The 13704-nt window shown below is 39.8% G+C and overlaps 1 protein-coding gene across 2 annotated transcripts in view; it reads left to right on the top strand.

Annotated features, from left to right (window-relative positions):
• Positions 1-4539: 4539 nt before the first annotated feature.
• Positions 4540-13704, top strand: part of IPO5 (importin 5) — a 54178-nt gene continuing 45013 nt past the window's right edge. The window contains exons 1-2 of one of the 2 annotated variants that reach the window (XM_053563571.1): positions 4540-4648; positions 9607-9700. In XM_053563571.1, coding sequence (XP_053419546.1) covers positions 9611-9700 — 90 coding nt within the window. In that variant the 5' untranslated portion in view covers positions 4540-4648; positions 9607-9610. Of the gene's footprint in view, positions 4649-9387; positions 9701-13704 lie in introns of those variants that run through there. The other variant, XM_053563572.1, reaches the window with a different exon arrangement.

Genomic DNA, 13704 nt, shown 5'->3' with positions numbered 1-13704 from the left:
TAGCTCGAGAGTAAGCTTTGAATTCAGCAAGTGTGAGTCTTCCAACTTTGGGGGTTTTTTGAGATTGTTTTGGCTATTCATAATCTGCAATTCCATGTGAACTTTGAGATCAACTTGACTATATCTGAAAAAAAAAAAGCAGTTGGAATTTTGATAGGGATTCCCTTGAACTTACAGATCAACGGGGGTCGGGAGCAAGGTATCACTATCTTAATAATATTAAATCTTTTAATCCGTGTTTGTTCCCATTTTAGATATTCTTTCTTTCAACAATGTTTTCTAATTTTCAGCAGTTTTAACCTTCTTTTGTGAATTTTTTTCCTGAGTATTTTTTTTCTGATGCTATTGTAAATAAAATTGTTTCCTTAATTTCATTTTTGAACTTTTGTATTGCTTGTGTATAGAAGTATAGTTGATTTTTGTCCTTGCATCCTGCAACTTTAATGAACTCATTTTGTTTGTTCTAATAGTTGTGTGTGTGGATTCCTCAGGATTTTTCTCTGTATAATATTATGCCACTTGTGAATAGAGATAGAACTGATAGTAAAATGTTGAATAAAAATGGTAAGAATGGACATTCTTGTCTTGTTCTTTTGTGTGTGTGTGTGGTTTTGGCTGGGGCTGAGTTTGAACCCACCACCTCTGGCATATGGGACTAGCGCCCTACCCCTTTGAGCCACAGGTGCCGCCCTCTTGTCTTGTTCTTGATCTTGGGTGAGAAGACACCCAGTAGCTGTGGGTTTGTCATCTGTGGCTTTTATGAGGTTAAGGAAGTTCCTCTTTATTCCTATTTTGTTGAGTATTTTTTAATTAAATTTTAACATTCATTTAAATTAATTAACTTAATTTTATTATTGTTTGGGATTCATTGAAGGTACAAAGAATTAGATTACACTGATTGCATTTGTTAGATAAAGTCCCGCTCACAATTTTTTTGTTGTTGTTGTTTTTGAGGCAGAATCTCAAGCTGTTGCCCTGGGTAGAGTGCTGTGGCATCATAGCTCACAGCAACCTTTAATTCTTAAGCTCAAGCGATCCTCTTGCCTCAGTTTTCCTATTTTAGTAGAGACGGGGTCTCACTTTTGCTCAGGCTAGTCTCTAATCCTGAGCTTACTCAATCCACCTATCCGGCCTCCCAGCGTGCTAGGATTATAGGCGTGAGCCACTGCGCCCACCCCTCTTACAATTGCGTCCCGCCCCCAAGAGGTGTGTCATAACACTGTTTTGTAGAGTTGGGGTTTTTTTTGTTTTTTTTAAGACAGAATCTCACTTTGTTGCCCTTGGTAGAGTGCCTTGCTGTCATAGCTCACAGCAACCTCAAACTCTTGGGCTCAATCAATCCTCTTGCCTCAGCCTCCCTAGTGGCTGGGACTACAGGTGCCCACCACAACACTGGGCTATTTTTAGAGATGAGGCCTGGCTTTGGCTCAGACTGGTCTCTAATCTGTGGCTCAGGCAATCCACCTGCCTCGGCCTCCCAAGTGCTAGGAATACTTGCGTGAGCCACCACACCTGGCTTTTGTTGGGTATTTTTAACATGAAAAAGTACCGGATTCTGTGAAAGCCTTTTTCTGCATCAATTGAGATGATCACATGGCTTTTATACTTTATTAATATGGTATATTACATTGATTTTCATATATTGTGCCAACCTTGCATTCTTGGAATAAATTATATTGCATGATGGTAAACAGTCCTTTTTGATATGTTGCTGGATTCAGCTTGCCAGTATTTTGTTGAAAGTTTTTTTTGGTCAATGATGGTCTATTGTTTTCTTGTCTACTTTTGGTATGAGGATCACACCAGCCTTATAGAATGATTTAATAAGTGTTCGTTCTGCTTCTATTTTTTGAGAAAAGTATGAAAAGAATCTTGTTGATCATTATTTAAGTATTTGATAGCATTCACCAGTGAAGTCATCTAGTCTGGGACTTCTCTATTTTTTTTTTTTTTTTTTGGAGGCAGAGGCAGTTTCACTGCGTCCCCCTTGGTGGAGTGCCATGGCAGGACAGCTCATAGCAACCTCAAACTCTTGGGCCCAAGCGATTCTCTTGCCTCAGCCTCCCAAGTAACTGAGAATACAGGTGCCTGTTACAAAGCCCGGCTATTTTTTTGTTGTTGTTGCAGTTGTCATTGTTGTTTAGCTGGCCCAGGCCAGGTTCGAACCCGTCAGCCTGGTATATGTGGCTGGCGCTGTAACCACTGTGCTACGGGCACCAAGCCTGGTGTGGGACTTTTCTTTGTAGAAAGTTCTTTTTTTTTTTTTTTTTGCAGTTCATGGCCAGGGCTGGGTTTGAACCCGCCACCTCCAGCATCTGGGGCCGGCACCCTACTCTTTGAGCCACAGGCACAGCCCTCTTTGTGGAAAGTTTTAAAATTACTAATTCGATTTTCTTGTTATAGGTCTATTCATATTTTCAAATCAGTTTTGAAAATTTGTGTCTTCCTAGAAATTTGTCCATTTCACTTAGGTTATCTAATTTGTTACCATACAATTATTCATAGTGTTCTCTTATAATTCTTTTTTTTTTTTTTCTTTTTAAGAAAAAAAAAAGGGCACCCAATTTTATTCAGGGTTGGATTTTCTTTTTTTTTTTTTTTTTTAATTTTTTTATTAAATCATAACTGTATACAATGATATGATTATGGGGCATCATACACTCACTTCATAAACCATTTGACACATTTTTATCACAGTGGTTAACATGTAATTCTTTTTTTGTTTTTTTAGAGACAGAGTCTCACCTTGTTGCCCTTGGTAGAGTGCCATGGCGTCACAGCTCACAGCAACCTGCAGCTCTTGGGCTTAGGCGAATCTCTTGCCTCAGCCTCCCGAGTAGTTAGGACTACAGGCACCTGCCACAACGCCTGGCTATTTTTTGTTGCAGTTTGGCTGAGGCCGGGTTTGAACCTGCCACCCTCGGTATATGGGGCTGGGGCCCTACTCACTGAGCCACGGCACCGCCCACTTATAATTCTTTTTATTTCTGAGAGTGTGGTAGGGACATGCCCTCTTTCAATTCTGATTTTAGTATTGAGTCTTTTCTTTTTTCTTGGCCAGTATAGCCAAAGGTTTGTTGATTTTGTTGATCTTTTCAAATAAACACTTTGGGTTAGTTTTATTTTCTCTATTTTTTATGTTCTATTTTATTTATTTCCTTTCTAGTCTTGATTAGTTCTTTCTGCTTGCTGTGGGTTTAGTTTGACCTTTTTCTAATTTCAAAGAAACTAGAAACTATAAAGATTTCTAATTAGATTATCGATTTGCAATCTTCCATCTTGTCTACTGTAGCTGTTCACAGCCCTAAGTTTCCGTAGGAGCACTACCATCACTGCATCCCATAAGTTTTGTTATCCTGTATTTTTGGTTTCATTCATCTCAAGTATTTTCTAATTTCTCCTTTGATTTCTTCTTTGACCCTTTTGTCATTTAGGAGTGTCTTGTTTCATCTCTTATGAATTTCTCAAATGTCCTTTTATTCTTGATTTCCAATTTTATTCTATTATGTGCCGAGAACGTATTTTGTTTGATTTCAATCCTTTTACATTTACTGAGGCTTGTTTATGGCCTAACGTATGGTTTATTCTGGAGAATGTTTCATATCCACTTGAGAAAAATGTATACTCTGCTATTGTTGGGTGGAGTGTTTTACACGTCTATTAGGTCTAATTGGTTTATATTATTCTTCATTGTCTTTTATTTATCATTGATTTGTCTAGTTGTCCTATTGATTAATATAATGTGGGAACAGAAGTCTCAAACTAGTTTTGTTGAATTATTTATTTCCCCATCCTGTCAGGTTTGCTACATGTATTTTGGAATTTTATTAGGCGTATGTATATAAAATTGTTACATCTTCCTGATTTGTCTCTAGTGACACTTACTATCTTTAAAATCTATTTTAGCTGGCCAGGCACAGTGGCTCATGCTTGTAATCCTAGCACTCTGGAAGGCTGAGGCAGGTGGATTGCCTGAACTCACAGGTTCAAGACCACCTGAGCTAGACTGAGACCTCATCTTGAAAAATAGCCGGGCGCTGTGGCATGTCTGTAGTCCCAGCTACTTGGGAGGCTGAGGCAAGAGAAGTGCTTGAGCCCAGGAGTTTGAGTTTGCAGTGAGCTATGACGCCACAGCACTCTACCAAGGGTGACAAAGTGAGACTCTGTCTCAAAAAAAGAAGAGAAAATCTATTTTAGCTGATATTAAGATAGCCATTTCAACTCTCTTTTGGATACTATTTGTATAGTGTGTCTTTTTCCATCTTTTTGCTTCCAGCCTGTTTGTGTTCCAAGGTAAAACATTTAACTTAAAAACAAAGTCCTATTTTTTATTTCCAGTTTTAAAATGCAACAAATGATGGTTTTTAAACCCATTTACCACATTTAAATGAAAACAACAGCAAGAAAATTAGAAGTATCCTTTCCCCCAACTCTTAACCAGTCCTTGATTTAACTTTATAAGGATTTATTCTACAAGATCATATCTACTGCCTTAATTCCCTTCTAAAGGTCTAAAATTCTGTTTATTTCTAACAAGCAGGGGAAGGAAATTCCTAAGCAAGGAACACTGCTCAGAAAGTACTGTACCATGTCTCCAAATCCCTGAGAATCAAGTCAGAAAACTGGAAGCAACGGAAAACACTATAAGGTAACTGATTTCACTTGGTGAAAAGTCACTTCCTAAACCTCAATGTACAAAGTATGTAGGATACTTCTGTACAGCTGAGTGGTTATTTTGTTCTCTGACAAAGAGCACTGCCCAACAAAAATATAACATAAGCCACAAATGCAAATCACAAATGTTAATTTTAAAGTTTCTATTAGTTATGTTTTAGAAATAGGTGAAATTATTAATATAGTTAACAATATAGTTTATTAGTAAATGTAACTACATACTTTATTTACCTCAGTATATTATCGTTTCTACATGTGATCAACATAAAAGTATTATTCTTATTTCCTTTTAAGTCTTTGAATCATAGTGTGTATTCTATACTTAAATGACACCTCAATTTGAACAAGCTACATTTCAAATAATCAATGGCCCTTATGGCTAGTGGCTACCACATTGGACAGTGCAACTGTAACACTGAAAGCTGGAAATGGCCCTTAAATGTTCTGTGATGATCAAATCAAAACTAAATTTTTCTTAACTTCAATTATTATGCATTCCATAATGGGAATATAAAAACGTAATAATCTAACAGATGTGCAGTCAGAATTAAATTTACAAATGTCTGAGGTTTCAATCTGTGTTGCTAATGACAGCTAATATTTTATCAAACATTCACTCTGTGGCATGCCAAGTATTTTAATCAGTGGTAAAAACTTCTATTATCTCCATTTCATAAAAGAGGAAACCGGGGTTGCTTAATTAATGTGGGCAAGATCAGGCAACATGGAAGCTGTGAAGCCCTCACTTAAACTTTTGTATTGGCTGGCTCTGGAGCAAGCGTCCAAACTCTACTGCCTCCCTGAAATGAATTCATCCACCTGCAGATATGCAGTGAATTTCAGTTATAAAACTATGAGAGAGAGAAAGAGCTCACAAAAGAAAGTAACTGAGGCATGATTTCCCCCGCCTTATTTAGCAATTTGCTGAGGGATTACTTTGTGCAATGTCCTTCAGGAATGTTAAGGTCCTACCTGCCCATGGCTGAGGTGCTCTGACGCTAATAGACTGCTTCAGAGCAGATGCTTGGAAGTTTTGATAAAAGGCAACTGAAAAAAATATGACTAGTTTAGCATATTTTCAATGAACAACTTTTCAACAGTTCTCATCTTTTTTGCTGGCTCTTACGTAGGCAACAGATAACATCGATGTTAGAATCAGAAATTTTATTTGTCAGGCAAAAGATAACATCAGTGTTAGAATCAGAAACTTTATCAGCCAAGTGTCTTCTGGACATCCATAGTGCATTCCACATAGTAGTTTACTCCACACAATTGGAAAACTAATAGAAAATAGGCAAATATGTTTTATACAAACACAAAGGTGATCCCCACAACTCTGCATCACCTTTAAGAGTAATTACTTGTAACTTTAAGAGTAATTGTTTGAGATCTCATTTAAATCCAAAATCCATCTTACTAATAAAAGTTGTCTAGGCAGATGCTATAGTATGTAAATTTACATGTATTATCCTAACCTTTAAAACACCCCTATGAAAAAATATTTTTCCAACTTTACAGATGAGGAAATAAAGTCAAAGTTCTTTTTTTACTGTACCATGTTAACATTAGTATAAATGCCTGTAAATAACACCATCAGCTTAGATTTGTGTGCAATTTATAGATTATAATATTTTCATTTATATTATCTAAATTGACCCTCAAAGTAAGTTGTGATATAAAGAGCACAAGTGCTTACAACTACCAGTACTAAAAGTCTTCGTTCTTTTGGAGTTCTGGGACAACTTTAAAAAAAGTTAGACTATTCCAGAGAATCTTGTTTGTATTTAATATCCTATAAATCAGAAAAGACAAACAAAACCAAATTTTACCCCATTTGAGAGAAGCTTTCACAGAAGTCTTATAAGCCTAAATTCTCCAGCCTTCTTTGATTGCCAGAACACTCCTATCATCATGGGAGGCCACCAACCCAGGAGCAGCAGCAGGAGAGGATTCTGATACTCTCTTGTTAAGGAGTCTTGCCTCCTATGATACCACATTTAGGTCATGCCCAGACTGTCTAGTACCTCCAGACAAACATTAAAAGCCTAAAGTACCTAGATTTCAGGTACCAGTTCAATCTTCAAGTCTTCTCTCTGCCCCTCTACACCTCACCCTTTTTTTTAGGAGGGGTTTGTACATGCATTAAGCAAATACACCTCTAACACTTAATGAAGGTATTGTCAGCTCCAATAAAATGGAAGGGAGAGGTATCAGGAGCTGGCCATTTACAGTTAATTTGTCCAAAGCAAAGATAGCTAATGTGGATGATCAAGACTCACAGTTTTCTGTCCCAGCATTTCATTTTCCATTCTAATTTAACGTTAGCACTTTTATGATTAATAATATTACACTTTTTACCATCATTTTATAGATGAGAAATTGAGACATAGTGACATTAAGTACTCAAGATCACACCCATTAGAAAGATCGAAATCCACCAGACTCAAGTTCAAGGCTCTTTACCTTCCATCTGATCTCCTCGGGAAATAAATTTCTTTTCCTGTGGGCTGCCTTTATACGATATCTGAGTTATTTTCTTAGAAGAAAATAATTCTCTTATAAAACAAATAGGACTCTCTCCATGGAAAATGGGCAGTAATTCTCCCAAAAGGCTACATTACAAACTCTCCAAAATGACAACCCTTGCTTCTGAAAATACATTCCCCATCTAGTAGATTTTCTGGACACTAGAACTGGTCTCCATTGTCATGACATCTGCTATCCACTCCAAGTTTACAGAAATTTCTTCCATTTGGGAATCTCTTTATTCATTAACCTTAAAATTCTTCTCCCTCCCTCTTGATCGAATATTAACAATGTTAAAATAAGCCTGGCCTGTGATTCCCTGGTCTAGCAGTTGATGTCATCACGGATACAAAATTGTTTTGTTTATAACCTGAAAAAAATCTTTTTTAAGCTTATACTTTGCCTCATTACAAAACAAGCTCCCTATTTTGACAAATTCTGCAAACCCGTGTTGGAATTTCTATTATATAATAGACATGTCTATGATTTTACATATGTAAACAAATACATGTAAACCACAGACTTATTGATAATAAAACAACACATACTACAACAGGTGTTAAAAAGAAACTGGAGATCAGGCCATGACCTGAGCAAAATTCTAAGCAATTTATTTCATTGTTAGCCCTAGTCATTAGAATGAGTTGTTTTACTAAGTAATTCCTAAACTTTTAATAACCTTGGGTGAGGAAGAAGCCTCCTCAGAATCCAGTCATGCCCACTAGACCTACTAAAAAAAAAAAATCTAAATTAAAGAACAAAACTGCCAAGTTAATGTACATAATGGTTTGTCTTTGAAGAAATAATGTGGCATCAGAATGAAAAATTGTATCACGTAAGAAATGTTAGTTCCACAAAGATCGGTCTGCAGACTTCTGGTAGAGAACTCTACCACTGTCACAGCCTAAGACTTTCTGAGGGAATTTTCTCTAGGAATCAATCAGAATCCTTTAAAAGTTCTTGGCTGGCCATCACAATTGCATATGGATACTAGGATCCCAGCCCAGACTCTGGACATAGTGGCTGGATGCTTCCCATGTACTGCCAAGACTTAAAAATCATTCACCAAAGAATAAATGTTTTAAGACTTTCAAAGAGCAGAACAATAGCAGAATAGCCAACAGGAAATTAAATTCCCTACGTTAAATACTATCACGTGAGCTGCCACCACTCTCCATCTCACCCAATGAAAAACCTCACCAGGATTGTAGCATCATTTTTAGCTAAAAATGCTTTCTTCCACCATGCATTGGACACGGTAGGGTCTCAACAGAAGTGCCCTTTGATCTGAACTCTGCTCTCTCAGCCTTTGGCATCTCCAACAGTAAAGGCAGATGGTGGGCATTATCAAGGCATTGAGTTGCCATTGATAGCAGGTCTCTGGGCCCCTTCTTACTAGTGGGAGTTAATAAACATTGAGATGTCAGCCCTACAAACCAGTGCTGCTTGCGAGGGACGGGGGTATGTTTTTGACTTCCTTCAACCATTAAGAGAGTCCCAAAACAAGAGAGTCAAAGCAACAGTCACGGATCTTGAGTTGGGGGCAAGTGTACAACGTGGGCTTCTCAGAAAGAGGGCGAACTGGGGAGGAGCGGTCTGGCAGAAGAGCCCCAGGCTGAGTAACCCCTCTTCTGGTCAAGCCCAATACGTGAGTCACCGGTGAGCAAGGCCAGAGGAAGGGGCGGCCTGAGTCACAGCCCTGGGAGAGGTCAGGGAGTCTAACAGATTGAGGGGTCCAGAGAGGTGGGGGTGGAACTTAAGTGGGAAGTGGGTTTCAAACTAGCGCCCTTCTGAGGAGTGGCGGAGATGCGGGATCAGGGAGTAGGGGGCCAGGGGGTGGGGCCAGTTCCAAGGGCCGCGGAGAGGACTAGGGTCAGCCGGGAATGAAGCCAGCCGGCCTGCGGCGCCGAAATCTCCCGCGCTCTGGAGCTGACCCCTCCTCTCCAGTTGGGCCTCACACCCCTTGCCGCGGCCAAGCCGTCCAGTCGGCTCTTCCCGCTAACCCCGCAACGCTCCGCGGACCCGGCCTGGGCCCCACCAAAGCTGCGAAGCCGTCGGCCCACCCTACTAGCGCCCAGCCTAGGCTGTCCGCCGCGTGCGGCCAGTGACGGCACTGTAGGGTGCGTGGCCAATCGGTGAGGCCTCGGAGGATGAAGGTGGGGCCCCGCCCCCTACGCCTAAGCCAATGAGGCACCGGCGCCGGCGGCCGCGGTAGGGTGAAAGGTCGCATGGCCCCGCCCCGTCCTCCCCTTTCCCCTTTGCCCCGCCCTTCCCCTCCCGGCCCCCTAGCCCCGCGCCGCGGCTGGTGCCGGTCCCCGCGCTGGGCCCGCCCCCGCCCCTCAGGCGTCCCGCCAGCGCGCCTCACGGCTCTTGTCTCCCCTCCCTTCTTCTCTTTCTCACGCCTAGCGCAATGGCGGCGGCCGCGGCGGAGCAGCAACAGTTCTACCTGCTCCTGGGAAACCTGCTCAGCCCCGACAATGTGGTCCGGAAACAGGCAGAGGTAACCGAGCTCTCCACCCCCGTGTCCGCGCCCGGCCGGCGTGCCGACCCTACACCGACGCTAGCCTGCCGGGCCTCGGTCCTTCCGCGGCGGCCGCGCAGGCCGGGCCCGGCGGGCGGCGGCCGCGCAGCCCACGTGTGAGGCGGCCCGCGGCTCCGGCTGTGCCCCGGGGCCCTTCCGGCCATTGCTGTCGCGGCGCCCGGCGCCAGTTACGTCCCCCCCGCCTCTGGCACACACGTGCGGCCGCTCCTGACACGCTGCTCCCGCCCGAAGGGGTGTGGGGGTGGCGGGCCGGGCCCCAACTTCGCTGGCTGTCCCTCTTTGCTTCCTCCAGCCCCATTCCCGCTTTCTCCCAGCGGGAGCCCCTCCGCCCTTCCAGCCGCTGTCTCCACCCTACCTAGCCGTCTGGGTCTCCCCAACCCCGGCAGCTTCCTGACCCATCACCCCTGCTTTTCCTCCTCCCCTCGCATCTCGCACACTGTTAACTCCCTTCCCCATCCCCGCCTTTTGAAATGTGTGTTCTGCCTGGTCGCTGATTTCCACTTGCTTCCATTTAGTTCTCTTTCTCATTTCTGCTTCCCAGCATCAGAAACCGGATTTTCCTCTCCCCTCTCCCCCACCCCCAGTTTTGTGAAGTTGCCTTTAGGGTTTCTTTCTAAGTAGCTACCACTTAACTCTACTCGCTATTCAGACACATTTTCTTTGATCTCTAGAGATTTGTGGTCTCATAACATAAGTGGGATGTATTGGGACTTCCGTTGTTTATGGGCCAATACCATATGTTTAAGTCTTCAACTTCATTATATCTAATTTTTTTTTTTTTTAACCACCTCTGGTTCCTGGGCTCTAAAATGTGGATGTAGTTTGAAGAGGCATTTTTCCATGTGTATCTGTAAGCTCATTTACCAAGTAGCAGTAAGACACTTAGTTAAGACAGGTCGATAGAAGACTGATGTTACGTTTTCAGTGTTCAGATAACGTGAGATACTTCAGAGAATGGAGAAACTTTCCAGTTTCCTTTAAGTGCATTATCAGAGTGGACCTTCAAACTCGATTATATATTGAGATTTAGTGAAGGGCATTCAGTAAGATCTTTTTACAAAGCAAAAATTTATTTTATATATAGCTAATGAAGTTGAGGACAAAACCTCTTCTGATCGCATGGACCTAAAGAGTTTAACTTTTTATTCATTCATTATGCATGCTATATATGTTCAGAGTAAAAATTCAAACAATACAGGTAGTGTTTTATCCCATTCCCCAAAGGTAACCACTTCTAAGTGTCTCATGAATTTTCCTGAAAATATATATTTACAACCATATATATATACACATTCATTTTTACTTGAATGGGCTTGCAATCCATACTGTTTGCAACTTGGATTTTTCATTCATTGCTACATAAGAGCCATAATCATACATTGTATAGATAGATGTCTTATTTATACAAACAGTCATCTGTGAATACATTTGAGAGTGTGCAAATACACGCTATTTGCCACTTGGATTTTTCATTCAGTATGTTTGCCACGTAAGAGGTTTTTTTAAGCAGCTAGGATCACGCATTGTATAGATAATTTATACAAACCTCTATGAATGGATATTGAGTAGTGTGCTACTCTTAAAAATAGAACATAGAAGTACATGAATACCTATCTTTGCATACTTTTCCAGGTTTATTTGTAGAACATCTAAAAGTAGCGTTTGTCCTTAGAAGTAATATGCATGTATTAATTTCATCCATTTGCACTTGGTATATGGTGATGCTAAAAAACATTTTAATACTTTCTGCTAACTCTAGAGATAGTTTTTCATCAAAACAAGTTCTTAATCCCAACCCATAATAGAAATTTCTATGTATTACAAAGCAGAACAGCTAGTTTAATTCTCCCTCTTCTCTCCAGTTACTTGAGTCTCTATTGTCAAGCCTAGTGGGGAATCTCACTTCTATTGAACTAAATACCAGTGTCTGGTTTAGCTTGAATTCCAATTGGTGCCTGTTGTAAATCTTTTATCACTTACATCACTTTGGGGATAGTTAGCTGCATTCAGCACATTTTCTCATAAAGAACGGTTGGAAATAAGTAGTGTTATTCTGTTAGCCTCTTTATTCCTAGTGAAAACATTCAGGTACTACTTTGGTTTGTGTATTAATATGTAAGTCCTGTGATACAGAATTTTCCTAATTTGACCCAAACCTGCCAATGTTAGAGAGAAACACCCTGGTGGCATATAATACCCTTTTCTTTTTTGCTTTATGACATAAACCTTTTATAAGTAATCAAACTAAATAAAATTGGATGTTAAGTCTGATATAGCAAATACAGAAATACTTTCTTTGAACAAAAGAATTGGCAAAGGCTCAGTAAATATCTTTGTAATTTACTCAAAGTAAAAATACTTAGTTGACACATAAATACCAAACTGTTGACCAAGGTGACTCGTTTTGTATTCAAATATGAACTCAAGTACAATAAAAGGATTTCTTTTATTAATCATTGAAGGACTTCAAAATTCTAAAAAGTTTTGAACTTTTCCAATGTATACACCATTTGATAGGTTTTTAATTTTATTTCTGTTTTTAAAATGTGCAAGGACATTTCTTTTCCTTTTTAATTTTACAGAAAATGTTTCTTATTTGAAGAAATAATTTGCATGTCCCCTGTCTCAGAATGCTGTAACTAACCAGAGTAAACAAATAACTGACTAGCCCCAAAGTCGAATATTCACTACTAGACATTTTTCTATTACATAAGCTTAAGTATTTTATTATGTTCATGGTTTTACATTATTAATGTTCTCCGCACAGACTTTTGTTCCTTACTGATTCTAATGTATAGGACTTAATTGTTGAGATTTAAATTGATGGAGAATAATGTATTGAAAAATATACCTGATTGTCGATGAACCAGGATGTTTTTTAGTTCCATGTCTTTTCCTCATGCAAGGTAGGCTCACTGTAAGGATATGTGGATATGTGGAATGAATGGGATGAGTACATATTAGTATTTCTCCTTTGTGGACAGGGAAAGAGGGGAGAGACTTTTTTACATTAGGTGATTGTGTAAGATAGAATCAAATGGAATTGAAATCTTATTTGCCACAATACTCAACTTTGTTTGCCAAAACATTTGCTGAACCTAACTGGATAGGTACTAGGAACGTTCCTTAATTTTGGCTGTTCTCTCGTGTTCTCTCATGTGCTGGATACTGGGATACAAAGAAGAAGAGATAATCATCCTGCCTTTGTGGAACTCAAGTCCATTTAAGCCAAGAAAAAATTACACTTCTGATTTTATGGCTGTGTTCTTTTTGCCAAACTATCATCTTGACTATGGTTATGGTGGAGATGTAATACTATATTTGGATTGTCACAGTGGAACTTATCAAATGGGAAGAACACTTGCAGAAGTCATCTGTCAATCATATTAGACACTCCCACCGTTGACTTCTACATTATGGGATTAGTGTTTAATACTAAATCTTTATAAGTTTCTACTAGAGTTACGATAGTCACACTGGTAGTTCCACCCAGGCAAGGGTAGAGATCTTCGGAACTTATCAAGTTTTCTGAGAATGATAGTCTAGTAAAGAATTTTTTTCAGAAACTGAGTTTGAACCACTATAAATTTAAATGTTCGGTATTTTCAGTATCAACGGTGTATTAGAATTTAAGCTAGGCACACAGAATAAAAGGATTTTTATTATAGTGTATATCGTGTAAGACATTTTAAATTAAGAATTACAGTTTGGGAGTTGTTTTGTTTTTTGTTTTGTTTAACAGTACTGGTTTTTTGCTTGATTTGGTGAAAAATTAAATGGAAAGTTTCAAGGTTCTTACTCATTTTTTGCTATCAGCTTGCAAATATTTTTACACAAATGATCTCTTTTCTGGATAAGTACATTCAGATCATCGTCTCATCTGCACTCTTTTTACTGGAGGGAACTTGAGGGTATGAGGAGATTTTGAATTCTCCTTTCCCCAAAACATCTCTTCTTCCCTA

The sequence above is a fragment of the Nycticebus coucang genome, chromosome 15 (assembly GCF_027406575.1).
Source record: "Nycticebus coucang isolate mNycCou1 chromosome 15, mNycCou1.pri, whole genome shotgun sequence".
Lineage (NCBI taxonomy): Eukaryota > Metazoa > Chordata > Mammalia > Primates > Lorisidae > Nycticebus > Nycticebus coucang.
The sequence above is the reverse complement of the archived record's forward strand: the minus strand, read 5'-3'. Positions and strand labels throughout refer to the sequence as shown.